Below are 20,415 nucleotides of genomic sequence, written 5' to 3' on the forward strand. Positions count from 1 at the left end.
TCACTGATCATCAGGGAAATGCAAATCAAAACCACAGTGAGATATCACCTCACCTGTCAGAATGGCTAGACTCAAAAAGACAAGAACTAACAAGTGTTGGTGAGGTTGTGGAGGAAAGGGAGCCTTCGTGCACTGTTGGTGGGAATGCAAACCGGTGGAGCCACTCTGGAAAACAGTATGGAGGTTCCTCAAAAAACTAAAAATAGAAATACCATGTGATCCAGTAATTCCACTGCTGGATATTTGCCCAAAGAAAGTGAAAAGATGTACCCTGTGTTTATTATGGCACTATTTACAATAGCCAAGGTATGAAAGCAACCCAAGTGTCCATCAATAGATGAATGGATAATGAAGATGTGGGATGGATATATATATATATATATATATATATATATGGAATACTATTCAGCCATAAAAAAGAATGAGATCTTGGCATTTGGGACAACATAGACGGACCCAGAAGGTATAATGCTAAGTGAAATAAGTCAGAGAAAGAGAAATACCATAGGATTTCACTGATGTGGAATCTAAACACAAAGGAACAAACAAACTCTTAAATACAGAGAACTAGTAGTTCCCAGAGGGGAGGGAGGTGGGTGGGGGATGGGCGACATAGATAAAGGGGATTAAGAGCTACAAACTTCAAGTTATAAAATATGTCACAGATTAAAAGTATAGCATAGGGAATACAGTCAATACCGTAATAACATTATATGGTGACAGATGGTGATTGCACTTACCGGGGTGAGCACTGAGTAATGTATAGAACTGTTGGATCAGTATTGTACACCTGAAACTCCTATAACATTGCATGCTAATTGTACTTCAATTAAAACAGAAACCAATGCTGAGTTAAAAGTGTACACTTCTCTTAGTCTTGGCTATATTTATCGGATTAGAAAAAAAAAAGATTAATCCTTAAAAAAAAACAGTAACATACAATCTGAAAAGCTTCCTGATAATTTAGTGAGTATACCAAGTTGCTGAAGCCAGTGGCACAATCTCTTTCACCTAAATCTATTCACGGCTCTTCTTTTGATTCGCTTTACAAGTACTCCCAATCCGAGCCCCTTGGACCCAAAAAAAAAGGCAGCAACAGAGAACTATGATCTGTGTTTGCTATTTGAAAAAGCCTAAAGGAAATCCTACACTTACCCAACAAAACTTCGCTATCAGATGGCTTTGCCAGAACACCATCCAATTAAAGTGATACCCCTGATTATTTCATTTTGACCAGGAATCGTATTTTTAAAAAATTTTTTAAAGGATTATTTTTCTTAGTAACCTCTACACCCAACATGAGGCTCAAACTCACAACCCCGAGATCAAGAGTTGAATGCTCCTCTGACTGAGCCAGTCAGGCGCCCCTGACCAGGAATTCTAATTGGCACTTTTGCATTGTTGATTAATAAAAACAGGAAATTAAGTTATTATTTAATACATTCATTTTGGTTAGTAAAAAATTCTTGCAAACCAAGGGACCTGAAGGAAAAAGACTTTTAGCATTTTTAGGGCCAGAGCCACCTGCACAATCACTGGTCTGTTGAATCCAAGGAATTCTACCCACCCATGTGTCCACGTTATAAGGTCAAATCTACAGCGAAAACTTTAGCTTTATTTTACATGAGCAATGCTCTTTCTCCCTCCCCCAAACGGTCTCTGATAAGTTTTACCATAAACCCCACCAATAAGATAAAACATTGACTCTGAAGTCCTGAAAGAGGGAAGGATTCCTAGGAATAGAGCTGAATGCATTTAGTTAAGAGGAAGGAACAAGTCTGCCCTAAAAGAATGATCGCTGTAAAAGAAAGATGTATTTTTAGATACCATTTAAAGAAAAGTTTTCAGTGAACAACCGTAACGTATCCATTCTAGGGATCGCACTGTGCAGGCAAGAAGAATGGAGTTTAGGAATAGGTAGAGACATGAAATAATGCCCAAGAAACATGAAATGAAAACAAGCAAATTGTAGGACAACATGTATAACAGCATCCCATTTGCCTAAAAGGAAAATGGATGGACCACTGTGATGTGTGACTATTGTGTATGCAGAGACCAAGAAGGACAGGTTCACATATGCCTAGGTCTAGAGGGATACTACTGAGGGAGGAAGAACTTTACTTTTGACTTTATATATAGACTCCAGTATCATTTTGATTTTAATGTTTTTTAAAATGATTTATTCATTTGAGATAGAGAAAGAGCAAGCAGGCGGACAGGGAGGGACAAGCAGACTGCACAGACTGCACTGAGCGCAGAGCTCGCGGTGGGGCTCCATCACACAACCCTGAGATCATGGAAATCAAGAGTGATGCTTAACCAACTGAGCCACCCAGGCACCCCAGTATCATTTTAATTTTAAAGAAGGATTTCTAAAGGGTGCTGGGTGGTTCTGTCAGTTAAGTGTCTGACTTTGGCTCAGGTCATGATCTCAGGGTCCCGGGATTGAGTCCCAGGTGGGGCTCCCTGCTCAGTGGGGAGTCTGCACCCCCATACCCCCTTGTACTCGCACATGCATGCTCTCTCAAATAAAATCTTTAAAAAATAATAAAGGAGGATTTCTCACCTTTGCAATTAAACCAAGCTAAAACGCCCACCCAATTTTTAAAGGGCCATGGAAGTCGAGCATGGAACAGCACGTATCGGGCTGGAAAGGCACCAGGGCCAAGGGAAGTTGTGTTCGTGGACAGATGCATCAACAGTAGCCACAGGGCTGGCTCCGCTCCCTAAACCAGAGGTGTCTCCTGCTTCCTGGCCAGTGGCCACCTGGGCTGGGATAGGAAACCGATGAGAAAGAGGACGTTCCCCTGCCCCCAGGCCCTGGGGTTTCACAGCAGCCTCCTGCCCTGGGCACACACCCGATCGCTCGGTTCTCCCGCGCTGCCTCACTCCCGAGTGAGCCCAGCGAGCTGTGAGGGCCGCCCCCTGGGGCATTCCGCCCTCGTTCCATGCCCAAGACACCAGGAAATGAGAAAGTACAGTATATACCTTTTTAATTTCTTAGATCGCAATCTGAGAGGATGTTCTGTTGGCAGAGCATGAACGTTCTGTCCTGCATCTTACCTGCTGTTGAACGAGATGGTAACACGGGCCACATCTTTATTTCAGCCCTTTCCAGAAGCAGAAAGGACTCTATTGAATTACGATTAATATTCTGGAAGTAAAAACTTCAAATTAGTGTTCTGGGAAGACGCAGGGCTGAACGATGGGCTGATTAGGGATTGTTTTTCAGGACTGCTAAAGAATGTTTACAGTTAGAATCAATGTCATTATTCCCTGATCATTTAAAAAACATGCCAGCCCCATGGCAGAGGCCGAGGAGTATGCTTATGCCCACAGCCGATGGAAACCTCCCCCAGGGCCTCTGAGTGCTTGGCAGGAGTGGGCTCACACACAAAGCACCCGGCCTTTATTTCCAGGCTTTATTTCATTCTTTAATATTTTTCCACAGCTTAAAACATAACTTATAGCTTAACATTTCCAGTGGCTACCCTCTAGAACATAATATTTTCTTTTTTGGAAAATAGACCAAAAAAAAAAAAAAAACCAACTTCAGGCTCTGGAATGAACACTTTCCACAAGAATGTTCAGGATGGAGGGAGCTTTAAAAGTGCAAAATAAAGAAATGGAAAGCCAGGTGGGCTAACTTTTCATGAGTTTTGGGGGGCAGTTTATTTTACATTTGGTTTTGTCCATGGAGGCCTCTCCTTAGGTATGCTTTGCCATTCCTTTTTCAAGATTTTATTTTTAAGTAATCTCTACACCCAACATGGGGCTCGAACTTACAACCCCGAGATCAAGAGTCGTGTGCTCTACCTCCTGAGCCAGCCAGGCGCCCCTCCATTTCACCTTTTATTCTGAAGATGACCACCCCTGACTTCTGACAAGCTGAGAAGTTCAGTTCTGGAAAGTAGGGAGTATAAAGGAGGACACACGGACTCCAGCAGCCATCCTGATCCAATCCGTTTCCTGCCAGTGGGCCTTCTGTGTGAAAGAAAGAACTGATCAGATGTCCCTTGACCCTCTCTTTGTTCTGGTACTCCCACCCTGCTTCCTCGTGGCACTGGGGCCTGGCTCCTCCGACTGCTGCCTGGGGAAAGGACACGTGCGTATACAGGAAGTGGCCCGAGGTTGAGAATCTTCTCTGTGGCAGGCGCTCCAGCTACCAATCAGTTGTGTGGACCAATTGCTCTCTTGCCTTTTGAATCAAGTAGTGCCTTTAGAGTCCTTTTGGAAGGTCACAGAGCTCCTGTCCAACTGCTCCAGATCTCTCCTTGTAACCTTGGATTATTTAGAGAAAGGCCTCTTAGCAACTTCTCCAGGCAACTTCTCATTTGCCACATGGCAAGTAGAACAGATGTAGACACTGGGGACTTAAGGAAAAGAGGAGGGAATGTTCTAGCTCTCCTTCATGTCTGCATGGGTGAATTTGCAGGTGGAGGCTGGGGACTTAGCTCCTGACCTCGGCCTCCACCGTAACTGGGGTGGTGCCTTTAGTCTGTAGCTAAGAATGTTGGAGAGAGAAAGGAGAATGGAAAATAAATTCATGCCTGCTTTAGAGCTTACCAAATGGAAGATGCGATGGAGACACTTTCAGGTAAACATGGTGACTAACAAGCCAAGAGAATGAGAGCCGAGGCCAGTTGTGATCCAGGCCCTCATTTCGCCTGAAGCCCCAAGACCCCACAGCGTTTTCTCACTTGGTAGCGCTCCGTAGAGGACTTACTGCTTTCCAGATCCTTGAAGAATCCTCATGCTTTTCTTCAACTGCTTGGGGAGCTCTATGCATTCGTGGGCTTCCCATGATACCCTATGAGGTAGGTGAGGGCCAAGCGTTCCTAAGCCCACTTGGGAGAGCACGAGGGCCTGACTTGAGACAAAGCATTGGTGACAGGGGGAGGGGGCTGCAGAGACCTGAAGCCCAAGCTAACGTCCTGGTCATACCACCGTGCATGGTCATACCCCACGCAGGCTCGCTTTCACACAGGTACCATTACCCAGCCTGTCAGGGAGCCATCTGGACCCCAGCTGCTGCCCCCAGTGGCGATGAACATGTGGGTTCCTCACACTGGCCTAAGTTGGGGCCATGGAGGGAAAATCTGATTAACGCTGGAATAAGAGAGGAAGAGAAAGGTGATCTCCCTATTCCTGTTTCCAGTGCTGGTCCCACGGGCACGAGTGAAGCTCCCCTCCCTAAAGCTTCCGGCCCAGGGCCTGGCCCTGCTCTGAGCACCTCATTAGGGCCCCACAGCAGGCTCGCGGCCTCCACCTCTGCTTGGCAGGCGGCCTGTCGAACTTCTCCCAGCAGCTCCCACAGCAGAGGGAAAGGACATGGAGAGCCTGTCCAGGGCTGGCTGCACGCTCAGTCTGGACACGCTCTGGCCTCGGCCCCAGAGTGTGGGGAGCAAGAGTCCTCAACTCCAGTCGATTTTGCTCACATCCGCAGTGCCTTCAGGAATGACTGGCCCAGGCCGGGCAACGGGAGGCTCTGAGGGTGGATCGGCCAGGTTTGCTCCTTTTGTTGGAAAAATAACATTTTCCTCTTGAGGTAGGAATGTAACTGGGTGCAGCCTTGGCTAACACTCAACATCTTGCAGTTCCATCTCCTCAGTGGTGCTCTCTGCAAAGCAAAAGACAGGCCCGTCAGGTGTGGATCGGCCACGGGTGGTTTCTTGGGGAGACCAGGCTAACGGGCACCACCTCAGCCATGAAGGCGTGATGGATGATCGCAGGGCCCAGAGTTTTACCTTTGAGTTTGTGTCTTCTCTTCCTCTGGAATTTATATGCACACTTATTACACACCCACATGAGGCTGATTAACAGTGCGGCCACCGCAGTGAGAAAAGCAAGGAAGACAGCAACAAAGTGGAGGTCTTCATAGAGGATCTCTACGGGGCGGGTAGGGGAAGGGGCAGACAAGGTCTCTTTTAGTATCAAGAAGGCACACCCCCACACGCTGGCAGTTCGGCGGGGTGCCCGGGCCCCCGTCTTACCCGACACGTGCAGCACGATGGTGCCAAACTGGCTTCTCCCCAGGCGCTCCGTCACCGTGATGACATAGTAGCCGGAATCCCTCACGCTCACACTGAAGAGCTGGATGGAGCCATTGTCGAAGGTGCAGAGTCTGTCCTTGTGGCTTTGGGAGATGTTGGCCTGAGTCCCTGGCTGCCACTCCACGATCTTCTGCGCTCCCCAGTTGGACGTATACTTCCACTCGATGGTGGGGACGCCGTGGCAGAAGTACTCAACCGAGAGCAGGATGTCTTCCTCCACCGTGGCATTGATGGTGGACTGGGGGATGTACAGTGACACGCCCTGACCTGCAGGACGGAGTGCCAGATGGGGGGCAACTTACATAGGAACTTACAGGCCAATGAGCTGCCATGATTCGTTAGTTTATTTAGCAGATACTTACTGAGGGCCTGTTACATGCCAGGCTGTCTTCCAGATTCTGGTACTGGTGACACAGTGGTGAAGGTTATAGCCTGAATATGTGTGTCCCCCCACCCCCCCTGAAATTCCTATGTTGAAGCCCCAACCTCCAGCATGACTATATTTGAAGTTGCAGCCTCCAAGGGGGTAATGGAGGTTAAATGAGGTCATAAGGATGGGGCCCTGATCCAAAAGGAGTAGTGTCTTTATAAGAAGAGACACCAGAGAGCTCTCACTCTCTCATCTCTCCACAGGGATGCAAGGGGAAAATGAGAGAAAATACTCAGAGGTTGCAGAGAGAAGGTGGCTGTCTACAAGCCAGGAAGAAAGCACTCACCAGAAACTGAACTGTGCTAGAACTTTGATCTAGGACTTTCCAGCCTCTGGGACTCGAGAAAATAAATGTCTGGTGCTTAAGCCCCTCGGTGTGCGGTATTTTGTTATGGTCTAAGACCGTGAATAAGACACAAGGTTCTTGTATCCTGGACAAACAGTGAACCTCCCTGGAGGCTCCATTCTATAAGGGAGACATACCAGGGTGAAATAAAGGAGATCATTTTAGATAACGACAAGCACTTTAAAGACAATACAACAGGGCACTAGTGACTGGTGGGGGTGGAGATGGCACGGGACATTAGAGAGAATGGTCAGGGAAGACTTCATGGAGGAAATGACATTTGAATGGAGACCTGAAGGACAGGCAGGCAGCGTGTGGAGACTCGCGGGAGGAGCATCTCGGGCAGAGGGAGCAAGCACAAAGACTGAGGCGAGGGCGAGTGCTGGTGTGTCTGGGGGACAGAAAGAAGGCCAGCATGCTCGAATGCAGTGAGCAAGGGGGTGGGGGGTGAGGCTGCAGAGCCGGCAGCACGCCGGCCGTGAGGGTTAGGGATGGGGTTTCACTCAAGGCTGATGGGAGCCATTGGAGGGCTTAGGCGGGAGGTGACATTCTCCATCAAGCTTGAGAATGTGTGCTGTGGGGAACATTCTGGGGGTGAGGGGACAAGAGCCGAAGCAGAACGAGCAGTCAGGTGGCTGCTACAGGGAACAGCCAAGAGATGGAGGCGAGGCCTCGCAGGGCGTGAGCGGTGGTCTGATTCAGGCTGGGTCTTCGGCAGCAGGGCGGACCAAACGCCGCCGCACTAGATGCGGGCGGGGTGAGGCAGAGGCCCGGAGCAGGGGTTTCTGCGCATGTGTAGCTGCGGAGCAGCGCCGCCGACGGAGGCCCTTGCACAGGTACTACGTGGGTACCACGCCCAGGCCCCGCGCCAGCCGCCTTACACACGTCGGCTCAGGAAGGAGGGTCTCACGCACAACCTCCTGCGAGTCCATCAGGCACAGAGCAAGCCTCGTCGTCGACAGGACTAGCTAGCTTGTCAAAGTTCATTCCGCAAGGCAGAGAGTCACACAGGGCTGCCGGCTCCAGGGCTTACGTATTTAACCTCAAGCTTGAATTCAGTCGTCAGTGGCTGGTGGTGGAGAGCACAGAATGGGACAAACGCCCGCACACCCTGGGAGGGCTGCTCAGACTCGGCTGGAGACTGGACAACGGACAGGGCAGGACTGAAGCCTGGGGCCCGGCCCTTGGCTTCCACCTCCACTTCCTGTTTGGCCCCCCTCAATCTCTGAGTGCCCAGTTGCCCCAAGCCCCTGCCGTGCGGCTCCAGGGAACCACACCTGCTACTTTTCCAGGCGCTTCTCACTGTCCTCTCTCATCCCCAGCACGTCCCATTAGTGCTCCTCTCCTAAGGCTCTTGGCTAGGCGACTAGCAATCGTCTGATAAACCTCATGCTGAAAAACTGGAATGTGGTAATGGTTTTCAAGAGTTACAACTGCCAAGTAACAGAAATACATTTTCTCCCAACTCTATTTTAAAACATGTTAAATTCAGAGAAAGGTTTTGAAAGGCCAGTACAATTAATATGTGCCCTCTTCTTAATTTACTAGTTAGGAACGTTTTGCCACATTTACTCTTTTTCTCAGGAAGAAAACAGAGGTCAAATTCCAGGTCAGCCCTTAGAGGCAGGAGTTATGTAGTTTCTTCATCTCCGTGTCCCTAACGCAATCCCTGACACATACTGATTGGTCAATAGGTGTTTGTTGAGTGAATGAATAACTGAATGACAAAATATTTATGACAAGAAGGGTGAGATTTCCTGATAGAAAGGTTGCTGCTCAAGTGGTCTGAAAAATTAGCACATCTAAAAGGTAACACACATATAAGAAAGAAAACTATAATTTAGTCAAGACTTTATGTGCCAGTTATTAAAATATATACTTATTGTACTTACCAATCATTCCCTAATGTTTTACATAAGTCAGCAACATGCCCATGTGACTAGGAAATGGAAAAGATGGGACTTAAATGCAGTTCTGTCTGATTCAAAGCCCTGTGTTTTTCCCTAAAGACACCACCAAAATATTAGAAATAATAAATGAATTCTGTAAAGTTGCAGAATACATAATATATAGAAATCGGTTGTATATCTACATAGTATAATGAAGCAGCACAAATTAAGAACACATTCCATTTACAACTGCACTAAAAAGAATAAAATATCTAGGAATAAACTGAATCAGGGAGATGAAAGACCCCAGTGAAGAAATCAAAGAGGAAATAAAAAAACAGAGACCAATAAAAATGAAAACACAACAATCCAAAATTTGGGACACAGCCAAAGCAGTTCTAAGTGGGAAGTCTACAGCAATATAGGCCCACCTATATTGAAGAAACAAGAAAAATCTCAAATAAACAATCTAACCATATATATAAAAGGAATTAGAAAAAGAACAAAGCCCAAAGCTAGTAGAAGGAAAAAAATAAGGACTAGAGCAGAAATAGAGACTGAAAAAAAAAAAAACAGTAGAAAATATAAATGAAACCAAGAGCTGATACTTTGAAACAATAAACCAAATTAATAAACCTTTAGCCAGACTCATTAAGGAAAAAAAAGCAAAACAAGAAAAAAACAAAATAAAAAAGAGGACTCTATCAAATCAGAAATGAAGTAGCAATAACAACCAACACCACAGAAATGCAAAGAATTATAAGAGATTATGAAAATTTACATGCCAACAAATTGGACAACCTAGAAGAAATGGATAAATTCCTGGGAACCTATTCTCTTCCACAAATAAATCAGGAAGAAATGGAAAATCTGAACTGACCAATTACTAGTAATAAAATTGAGTTGGCAATCAAAAAACTCCCAACAAACAAAAAGTCCACAACCAGATGGCTTCACATGTCAATTCTCCAACACATTTAAAGAAGATTTAATACATATTCTTCTCAAACTATTCCAAAAATAAAAGAGGAAGGAAAACTTCTAAGTTCATTCTATGAGGCCAGTATTACCCTGATACCAAAACCAAAGACACTACAAAAAAGAAATAAAAAAGAGAGAGAACTACAGGCCAGTATCTCTGATGAACATAGATGCAAAAATCCTCAACAAAATATTAGCAAACAGAATTCAACTATACAGCAAAAAAGTCATTCACCACAATCAAATGGGATTAATCCGAGGATGCAAGGGTGGTTTAATATCTGCAAATCATTCAAGGTGACACATCACATTAACAAGAGGAAGGATAAAAACCATATGATTCTCTCAATAGATGCAGGAAAAGCATTAGACAAAGTACATCTGTTCATGATGAAAACCTCAACAAAGTGGGGCTAGAGGGAACATACCTCAACATAATAAAGGCCACACATAAAATCCACAGCTTGCATAATGGTGAAAAACTGAAAGTGTTTCCTCTAAGATCAGGAACAAACCAAGGATGTCCACTCTCACCACTCTGATTCAGCACAGTACTAGAAATCCTAGTTACTGCAAGCACACAAGACAAAGAATTAAAAGGATCCATAGCGGTAAGGAAGAAGTAGAATGGTCCCTCTTTGCAGATGACATGATGCTATATATAGAAAATCCTAAAGACTCCACCAAAAAACTATTTGAATAAATGAATTCAGTAAAGTTGCAGAATATGAAATTAATATACAAAAATCTGTTGCATTTCTATACACTAATAACGAAGTAGCAGAATGAGAAATTATGAAAACAATTCCATTTACAGCAGCACCAACAAGAATAAAATACCTATGAATAAATTTAACCAAGGAGGTGAAAGGGCTATACTTTGAAAACTATCAGACATTGGTGAAAGAAATTGAGGACAACACAAACAAATGGAAAGATATACCATGGATGGGAAGAATTAATAGCATTAAAATGGACATATTACCCAAAGCAATCTACAGATTCAGTGCAAGCCCTATCAAAATGCCAACAGCATTTTTCACAGAACTAGAACATAAATAATCCTAAGATTATATGGAACTACAAAAGACCCTGAATAGCCAAAGCACTCTCTAGAAAGAAGAACAAAGTGGAAGGTATCACAACCCCAGATTTCAAGATATACTACAAAACTACAGTAATTAGAACAGTATGATATCGGGGTGTCTGGGTGGTTCAGTTGGCTAAGCAACTGCCTTCAGCTCGGGTCATGTTCCCAGGATCCTGAGATTGAGTCCCCTGACAGGCTCCTTGCTCAGTGGGGAGCCTGCTTCTCCCTCTGCTTGTGTGTGATCTTGCTCGTTCTCTCTCTGACAAATAAATAAATAAATCTTAAAAAAACAAAACAAAACAGTATGACATGGACACAAAAACAAACACAGATCAATGGAACAGAATATAAAGACCAGAAATAAACCCACGGTTATATGGTCAATTAACCCATGACAAAGGAGGCAACATTATACACTGGGGAAAAGACAGTCTCTTCAATAAATGGTGTTGGGAAAACTGGACAGCCTCATGCAAAACAATGAAATAGGACCACTTTCTTACACCATCCACAAAATTTAGCTGAAATGGATTAAAAGCCTGTGAGACCTGAAACCATAATACTCCTAAAAGAAAACAGGCAGTAATCTCTTTGACATTAGCCTTAGCAACATTTTTCTAGATATGTCTCCTCAGTCAAGGTAAACAAAAGCAGAAATAAAGAATTGGGATTACCCCAAAATACAAAGGAAACCATTAACAAGACAAAAAGGCAACATATTGAAAATATTTTTAAATGACATATCCAATAAGAGGTTAATATCCAAAATATATAAGGAACTTACAGAACTCACTACCAAAACCATTAAAAAAATGGATAGCAGATATCTGAATCACCATTTTTCTAAAGAAGACATACAGATGGCCCACAGACACATGAGAAGATGCTCAACATCACTAATCATCAGGGAAATGCATATCAAAACCATAATGAGGTATCACCTCACACATGTCAGAGTGGTTAAAATAAAAAAAATAAGAAATAACAAGTGTTGGTGAGGATGTGGCAAAAAAGGAACCCTCATGCACTGTTGGTGGGAATGTAAATGGGTGTTAACCACTGTGGAAAACAGTATGGAGGTGCCTCAAAACAAAAAAACAAACAAACAAACAAACAAACAAACAAAAAAAGAAACACCTGAAAATAGAAATACCATATGTTCCAGTAATTCCATTGCTGGGTAGTTACCTAAAGAAAACAAAAACACTAACTTGAAAAGGTATTTTCACTTCTATGTTTATTGCAGCAGTTTTTACAAGAGCCAAGATATGGAAGCAACCCACATGTTCTTCAATAAATGAATAAAGAATTGGCAGGGTGTACACACACACACGGGAATATATTGGTCATAAAAAAGAATGAGATCTTGCCATTTGCAACAATAGGGATGGATCTAGAGAGTATGATGCTAAGTGAATTAAGTCAGAGAAATTCAAATACCATATGATTTCACCTATATGTCAAACTTGAAAAACAAATGAACAAACAAAAAGCAGAAACAAACCCATAAATACAGAGAAGAAATTGATGGCTGCCAGAGGGGTAGGGGTTGGGAGATGGGCAAAATGGGTGAAGGGGAGTGGGAGGTACAAGCTTGTAGTCATGGAAGAAGTCATGGGACGAAAGGGATAGCACAGGGAATACAGTCAATGGTACTGCAGTAGTGTTGTATGGTGACAGATGGGAGCTACACTTGTGATGAGCACAGCATAACCAAGACCTGTCAAATCACTATATTGTATACCTGAACTAATGTAACATTGTATGTCAGTTACATTCCCATAAAACAAACAAACGTACAAAAACTTTTTTCCACTTCACTTTGTGGCCATCATCTGTTTATCTAGGTTTTCAGATTTCTCTGACCCCAAATAGGAGCAGTTGGAATAGTGATTACAGTAAGATTCAGAGAACCACATTTAGAGCTCATGACAAATCTGTATCACAACATATGTATATTTCATATACACTGTGTTAAACATGTTGGTCAACGTTACTGGTAGACTAGTTTTCTAGGATACTACCAGCACTTTCAATACCCTTAGGGACCTTCATTTTAAGCCTTTTAAGTACTCTGGACCAAGAAACAACAAAACTGAAAAGCAAATAAAAATAACAAGCCCAAGTTTCTGAGGTGCTGATACACCTAGAAACTGGCCAACTAGACTGTTGGTTTCTTTATTTTCTCTTGACCATAAAAACCTCCTCCTAATCAGGGGTGCCTGGGTGGCTCAGTCAGTTAAGCATCAGACTCTAGGTTTCAGCTCAGGTCATGATCTCAGAGTTCTGGGATTGAGCCCCACAGTGGGTACCCTGATCAGCGGGGAGTCTGCTTGTCTCCCTCCCTCTCTGCCCCCTCCCCTGCTCTCTCAAATAAATAAATCTAAAAAAAAAAAAAAAACAAAAACAAAACCCAAAACCCTCCTGCTAATCAAACTAACCAGGCATTTAACTAGGTTTTTGGAACAAAGAGTTCCTTCTATTTATCTACCACATATAATTAGTAATAAATGGTCTATAGCAAAGTTGGAAAATTAACAGTTCCAAGAACTTAAAGGCAAACTGCTTGTCACCTGTTTAAGAAGTTGAATTAATGAGTAACCACCTCTGCGCCTCACGCTAAAATCATTCAGAACAAGTTAGAGAAAGCTAGTACCTACACCAATACTCAGACCTGGCTCAAATGTTCTATTCAGGGAGGTTGGTTCAATAAATGAGATTTTACTTGTAAAATGGATGCCAGGTAGCCATTAAGCAGCATGAGTTTTGTATAGACAAGGAAGAATACCTACAACATGCTACTAAGTTAAAAAATAAATTTCTAAAGCATACATTTATATTTGTATAGATATGTACATATGAACTATAGAAAAATCTAAGGGATTGCCCCTTAGAGACTGGATGACAATGGAGTTTTATTTTCCAAATTATACATTTATATAATTTTGAATTTCAGTTATTGAAATAAAAAATAAAATGTACTTTTTTAAAGATTTAATTTATTTGACAGAGAGAGAGAGAGAGTGAGAGAGGGAACACAAGCAGGCGGAGTGGGAGAGGGAGAAGCAGGCTTCCCGCGGAGCAGGGAGCCCAATGCGGGGTTCGATCCCAGGACCCTGGGATCATGACCTGAGTGGAAGGCAGACGCTTAACAACTGAGCCACCCAGGCACCCTAATATAATGTATTTTTAAAAATATATATTTTTAAATCTTTTTAAAGTTCTGATTGGACCAAGCAAGCTGGTGGGCAAAGTTTAAAAATAGTTTTAAAGTTGACCTTGCTTTACATCCTCACTTGCATTCTATATGAAAAACAGAGAAGTACTAAATTCTACCCATTTCCCAAATAGATGCAGATGCCTCCTTTAAGGAAGGAGTCACAGAACTAAAGATTTTAGCAGGGAAGTCACGGGAACACGAACCCAGGGGCTTCCTGAAAGCCTGACTTCCTGGCACTGGGGAGACCCACTTAGAACTAATCGGAGGGAAAACACCAGCAGGTGAAGTCAGCTACAGAGCAACGGGCTTGAACAGAATACTCAGAACGAATGGTTCCTTATGCTTTTTCTGACACATAAATTACTGAGGTTGTATTTGGCAGCTTCAAAAAATTGATGATTTAAGATGGACAGATTTCTGAAATCGCAAGAAACATCAATACTATTCACAGCACAATTTCGATGAACAAGGGTATCAACTAATGGTGAGACAGGTGGCTGAAGCAGCCTCTGGGTTTCAGGGGTCATGGAGGGGACACCTTAACCGGGACACCTGGCGTGAGCAGGATCCATGTGGTTCAACCCCAGGGCCTCCTCACTGTGAGGCGAGGAGAAATACCCTCACCTTCCAGAACAGAGGACGGGAAAGCCTCCGGAGGAAGGCTGCGAGGCTGAGGGGACAGGACACGTGTGAGGCCCAGCAGGGCACAGCACGTAGGCCCCCACGCTTGCCTTCCTCGGCTCAGGCCTATGCCCCTGGCCTCGAGGGTGACCAACCTTCCCGGTGTGCCAAGCTCTGAGAATTTTCCCAGGATTGGGGAGTTTCAGGGCTAAAAGCAAACCAGGACAGCTGGTCACCCTGAGACTTAGAAATGTCAAAGAGGAAAGAGAAAACTCCAAGGCATACAGGAGTGGATTTCTGAGGCATCCAGGGGTGGGGTGCAGGGGCAGAGCTGAAGGAACACCAAACATACCCTTCCCTGACCCCTCTGGATTCCTAGCTCATCTCCACAGTCAGCAATCCCACTGCACCCCCTCCCCCAGTCACTGAATGCCACCCCCACCCACCATCGCTTGCTCTGCCCCAGGGCACTGGCTTGGGGTGCTGGCTTGGGGAACAGTATCATTATTATTATCCCCATTTTACAGAGGAGCAAATGCAAGTTCACTGAGGTTAGGGGATATGCGCCATGTCACAGTAAGTGGCTGAGCCAAGAATGAAATCCTGTGTACTTTTCACTGTCCCGGTAATGAGCCAGGAAGCTTGCAGGAGCTGGGGAAGGGAGAAGACACTCGTTGAAATGGAAGCTTGCAGAATACAATTTTATAAAAGCGTGGGAAAGAGAGAAAGTGCAAGCTGGGCTGGGAGAACCGTAAGCCCACCCAGGGTGGCAGGACTCGGGATCCTCAGCTCCCCAACCTGAGTAAGAAGCGCAGGTAATAGCCTGAGGGATCTGCGACAAGCTGGAGACTCCGTGGGAGTTAGCCCTCGGGCAGTGTGGACCCAGGGCTGGTATTCAAACAGAGGCTCAGCAGGATCTGAACTGGGCTTCTGGAAGGGCCATCTGGCAGCAGATTTATCCTTTACACACATCGCTTGTGCGGCCTGGAGCCCACCACCTGGGCCAGTCCTATGAACCTTCCGGAGAACCCACGGCTGGAGCCCAAACAGTGGGGGCAGCCCGAAGCCCTGCACTGGGGTGGTGGGGGGAGCAGCAGGAAGGCCACGTGTGCATGGTAGGTCTGCCCTGGAACTGTTACCTGTCATCCAGCTCAGAAACCCCAGAGCCCAGCACAGTGCCTGGCACTTCGTGGGCGCGCACAATATCCTGGTACCAACCAGCAAATAAAGACATGCGTGCTCTGCCTGCCCAACCACTGCCCCTTTGGAGAGATCAGGGACAGGGGGATCTGTTGTGGAACTGACGGAGGTGCTGGTGAGACCCCCTTCCCAGCCCCAGATCTGTTGAGGGTTAAAAAGCTCAGAGGAGAAACAGCAGCTTTAAGCTGCAACTGCAACATCCATGTTGCTGACATCAGTCACTCTTGAAACGAGCAAGCCTGGAATTTTGGAAACAGAGTTCCATATAGGAGGCCAGCGGAGCCAACTCCAAACATCGGGGCTTTTGGCTTTAGACGCCATGAACAGTGTTGAAGACTGACCTCTGTACACAGTTTACAGGCTATCTATCCTCCTGTCAAATCAGGTAGTAATTCCCTCTCTCAGTGCCCGATTACTCAGGGACCAAAGCTCAGCTCGTCCCCGAGGGACCTCCCTGGTGATCTTGCTGGATAATGGCCTTGGGGAGTCACCAGATGTCAGCCAAACCCAAACAACACGGACAGAGGCAGGTTTAGGTGGAGGCTCGCAGACTGCTCCCCTTCATCGGCTTCCTGTCGTTGTACCCCAACCAGAAAATAGACAGATTTGTCCCTGCAAAATAGCGCTAGCCACCGTGCTGTCGGCAACCGCCTGCCCGGTACTAGCTGGCCTAGGCAATTACCACTGCCCGGCGAAACCCAGGCTGGGAAAGCTGAATGACCGGGCCGCTATCAGCTGGGAAAGATGAAGTTTGATAACGTTATGTTGTCAGAAGTACGCAGAAGTCACACTCAAACATTACTGTGGGGATTGTAAATGGGTGTAACCTTCTTGGAGGGCAATACGGTACAATCTATAAAACTTATTAGCCCATCCCTCGATCCAGAAACTCCACTTTTATGAACTGATCCTACAAGTGATAAAGGGCACACAGATGTAGGTTTTGTCACTGACGCAGTTTGGGTGACCGTAGCAGCAAAAGACCGGAGACATCCTAGGTGCTCACTGGTAAGGGACCAGTAAAGGAAAACGGGCCCTTTCGCTACTCATGACATTTCTGACACCAGCTACCTGGAGTTAGGGCCCACGCCCCAGTTAAGGGTCAGTCTTACAAGACGGCCCCGCTCCGGACACCGACCACAAGTCCACGGCCCCAGTACTCTGACCAACTGGCTAGAAATCCGAGGTTTCCACCACCTCCTTCTCAGGTTCAGAATTTAGGAAGCACTTCACTCACTGTTACCTGTTTATTATAAAGGACACAACTGGGGCGCCTGGGTGGCTTAGTCGGTTAAGCGTCTGCCTTGGGCTCTGGTCATGATCCTGGGGTCCTGGGATCCGAGTTCCACACTGGGCTCCCTGCTTCTCCCTCTGCCCCCCCCATACTTGAGCGCGTGCACGCACGCATGCACGCGCTCCCTCTCTCTGAAATAAAATCTTTTAAAACATATATAAAGGACACCACTCGGAGACAGTGACATGGAAGAGATGCATAGGCAGGTATGTGGGCCTGGGTGTGGAGCCTCCATGCTCTCTCTGGGTGTACCAGCCTCCTAGCACCTTGCTGTGTTCACCAATCCAGAAGCTCTCCAAACTTCCTCAGTTCGGGTTTGGGGGGAGATTCCCTGACTTGGGAAGAACTGATGACATCATTGGCCATTGGTGACTGACCCAATCCTATCCCCAGAGGCTGAGGGAGGGGAGGGAGGTTAGGGCTGACAGTTAACCCTCTAATCACACGGTTAGTTCCTCTGCCAACCAGCCTTCCTCTTCAACAGTCACCTCGTTGGCAAACAAAAAGATTTAGCACTCTGGAGATTCCAAGGGTCTTAGGAAGTTTCTGTATCAGGAACCCGGGAGTAAGACCAAATATTATAACAGGAGAGGCCCCCACCACTCCTATCACCCAGGAAATTACTAGGATTTTAGGGGCTCTGTGTCAGGAACCAGGCAGAGGAGACCAAATATGAATATTCACATTCTAATACTACAGAGACATTTAAAAAATGCAATACATCTATATGTACTGATATTAGATTACCTCAAAAATCATGAAAAAGCACAAGGCTGAACAGTACATAGAGAATACTTACATTTAAGTAATTATATGCACACACACACACACACACTCATCGTATATGTGCAGAAAACCTCCTGGACGATTCTCTAAAGACCAGGGCTGTGGTGATCTTTGGGGAAGGAGTGGGTGTCTGGGTGGAAGAAAGTCTTACATTTCACTTTATACCCTTCTGAAGAGTTGGGACTATTTTAGCAAGTTTGTGAATTACTTAAAAAATAAAATATAGCGTGATCCTAAAAATAAATAAAATGCATGCCAAGATTGGGTCTGAGCTGCAGGTTTTTTGCATTTGAAATTGTTAGTAATTCACGTGTGCACAATTAAAGCACTTTACAAGCACTGTCTCCACCTGGGAGGCCGGCAGGAGGCTTGAGTTAAAGAACTATGCTTTTTGCTTCACTTGCTTATTTGATCATTACTTTAGGACAAGGACACAGAGGCCTGGAGGCATAACACAGAGGACAAGTTCTCGCCAAGTAGAAAATCAGAGCTCAGGCTGGAACCCAAGGTGCTTTCAGTGCCCCATAGCTGCCTCTGATAAAATGCTGAGCATAGAGGTGGAGCTCTACACCTCTTTTATGTCTCCCCAAATAGCACAAGGCTCAGTGCTGGTAGAGACTTTAAGACCCATGTTACTAGAAGCAACAGTCCCCCTTACCTGGGCTTGCCAGATCCGGAGCTGTTAGCCATGTCTTTTTTTTTAAGATTTTATTTATTTGAGAGAGCAAAAGAGATCACAGAGAACGAGGAAGAGGGAGAAGCATACTCCCTGCCGACTGATGTGGGGCTCAATCCCAGGATCCTGAGGTGGTGACCGGAGCCCCAAAGGTAGCCACTTAATAGACTGAGCCACCCAGGGGCCCCCCACCCCAGTCTTTCTTCTTCATTCTTCAAACATGTTAGCAACTCTACTAGGGGGTATGGCATCTTTGTAAGTACCTCCAGGACCCCCCTGGACAACCCATCCAGCACCCTTGCCTACCAGAACATTCTCCCTCAGCCTCCAGTGAAGCAGCCTCTCTGACCACAGCCTTCTCTCATTCCTGTTTACTGTTCAACTGCTCCCACCGGCCTCATCAGTCCTCCGCCTCTGACTCCCGCCACTTCTCCCCATCCATAATCCTCATCCTCCCCAGCCAGCCTGGCTTCCACGGCCCGTCATGTTCCAAGCACTCTTGCCAATTCTTTAAACTCCATTGGCCTCTGTTTTCATCATGTCTGCCCAGACCTGGGTCAACAACGCTCTACTTCCTCTCTGCTCAAACCTGAGCAGTCAACACCACGGGAGACCGTCCCACAGCAGACACTCCCACAACAAAGCACAGGGTTTCCAGTGTACATTCATGAACATCACATTCAAGAGGGCCCTCCGTATTGCCAATCTCTCAATGGTTTTTTTCATGTAAATTTACTCCCTTTTCCACCATTACTCTGACCGGGTCCCTCGCCGTCACACCCACCAGGTATCCTGGTGTCCCTCCTGCTCCTTCTCGGACCACAGGATGGAAGCTCCACAGGCTTTCTAAGAGGGTAGCTGCCTTTTTCTCAGATGCCGGGAAGCACACCTGGCTGCCGGAGCTGAGGGTGGCAGAGGAGGGCAGGGCACGGGCCAGGATACGCTCTGTGTAACCAAGACACCCCGGTGCTGTGTGGACGGCACCACACCCTGGCTGGGCCACTCTGCGCCACCCTTTACCTCTCTGACCTGCCATTTCCTCATTTGCAATTAGGGACCATCACCGTTCAGCTGTCAATGGTCCAATAAAAAAACAAACCCCAAAACCATGTGGGTGTGAGAACTTGACAGCCAGGAACAATTCCAGAGATCACAGGAGGAGCTCCCTTGCCTGATTTCTCACCCAGACAAAGCTGGGATTCCAGGCCATGAGAATTCAATCCAGTCTCTTTCATTCTCTGAGCACTTAGGCAGGAAAGCGAAGGGACTAACATGTACAGGGCACCAGCTCGGGTCACTCGCTCTGTGTGCAAGGCCATTGTTAATTTGGTGCTTGAGGTGCTGCAGGCAATCTTCCTCAGAGCCCTCCCCGCCGAGAGGGCCTTTCAGTCTCCCCGGCCACAGCGGACTGGACCAAGGTGGGTCACTTGACCTCATCTACCCATTCCCACCATAGCTGAGACTCCTGATTGAATCCTGACATCCTCATTTGAACATTAGATCATCTGGGGAAGCTTTTAAACCTCCTAACCCAGCGGCCTCCTGGGTGGCTCAGTCGGTTAAGCATCTATCTGCCTTCGGGTCCAGTCATGAATGATCTCAGGGTCTTCAGAGTGGGGCTCCCTGCTCAGTGGGGAGCCGGCTTCTCCCTCTCCCTCTGCCTGCCGCTCCCCCTGCTTGTGCTTTCTCTCTCCCTCTCTCTTGCTCTCAAATAAGTAAAGAAAATCTTAAAAAAAAAATCCTACCCCAGACTAATGAATTCAGAATCTTTGGGGGGCAGTGGGGGCAGGGGGAGGAGGGTTCAAGACCTCTGTGATTTTTAAGTCCCC

At 46.0% G+C, this 20,415-nt stretch overlaps 1 protein-coding gene across 2 annotated transcripts in view; it reads right to left on the reverse strand.

Annotated features, from left to right (window-relative positions):
• Window positions 1–2,388: 2,388 nt before the first annotated feature.
• Window positions 2,389–20,415, reverse strand: part of VSTM5 (V-set and transmembrane domain containing 5) — a 33,265-nt gene continuing 15,238 nt past the window's right edge. The window contains exons 2-4 of one of the 2 annotated variants that reach the window (XM_045894628.3): window positions 5,994–6,320; window positions 5,748–5,888; window positions 2,389–5,620 (exon numbers count right to left, since the gene is read on the reverse strand). In XM_045894628.3, coding sequence (XP_045750584.1) covers window positions 5,577–5,620; window positions 5,748–5,888; window positions 5,994–6,320 — 512 coding nt within the window. In that variant the 3' untranslated portion in view covers window positions 2,389–5,576. Of the gene's footprint in view, window positions 5,889–5,993; window positions 6,321–20,415 lie in introns of both variants that reach the window. The other variant, XM_064577159.1, reaches the window with a different exon arrangement.

This window comes from Mirounga angustirostris, unplaced genomic scaffold (assembly GCF_029215605.1).
Source record: "Mirounga angustirostris isolate CCGP_5_RB_7025 unplaced genomic scaffold, mMirAng1.0.hap1 SCAF_13, whole genome shotgun sequence".
Classification (NCBI taxonomy): domain Eukaryota; kingdom Metazoa; phylum Chordata; class Mammalia; order Carnivora; family Phocidae; genus Mirounga; species Mirounga angustirostris.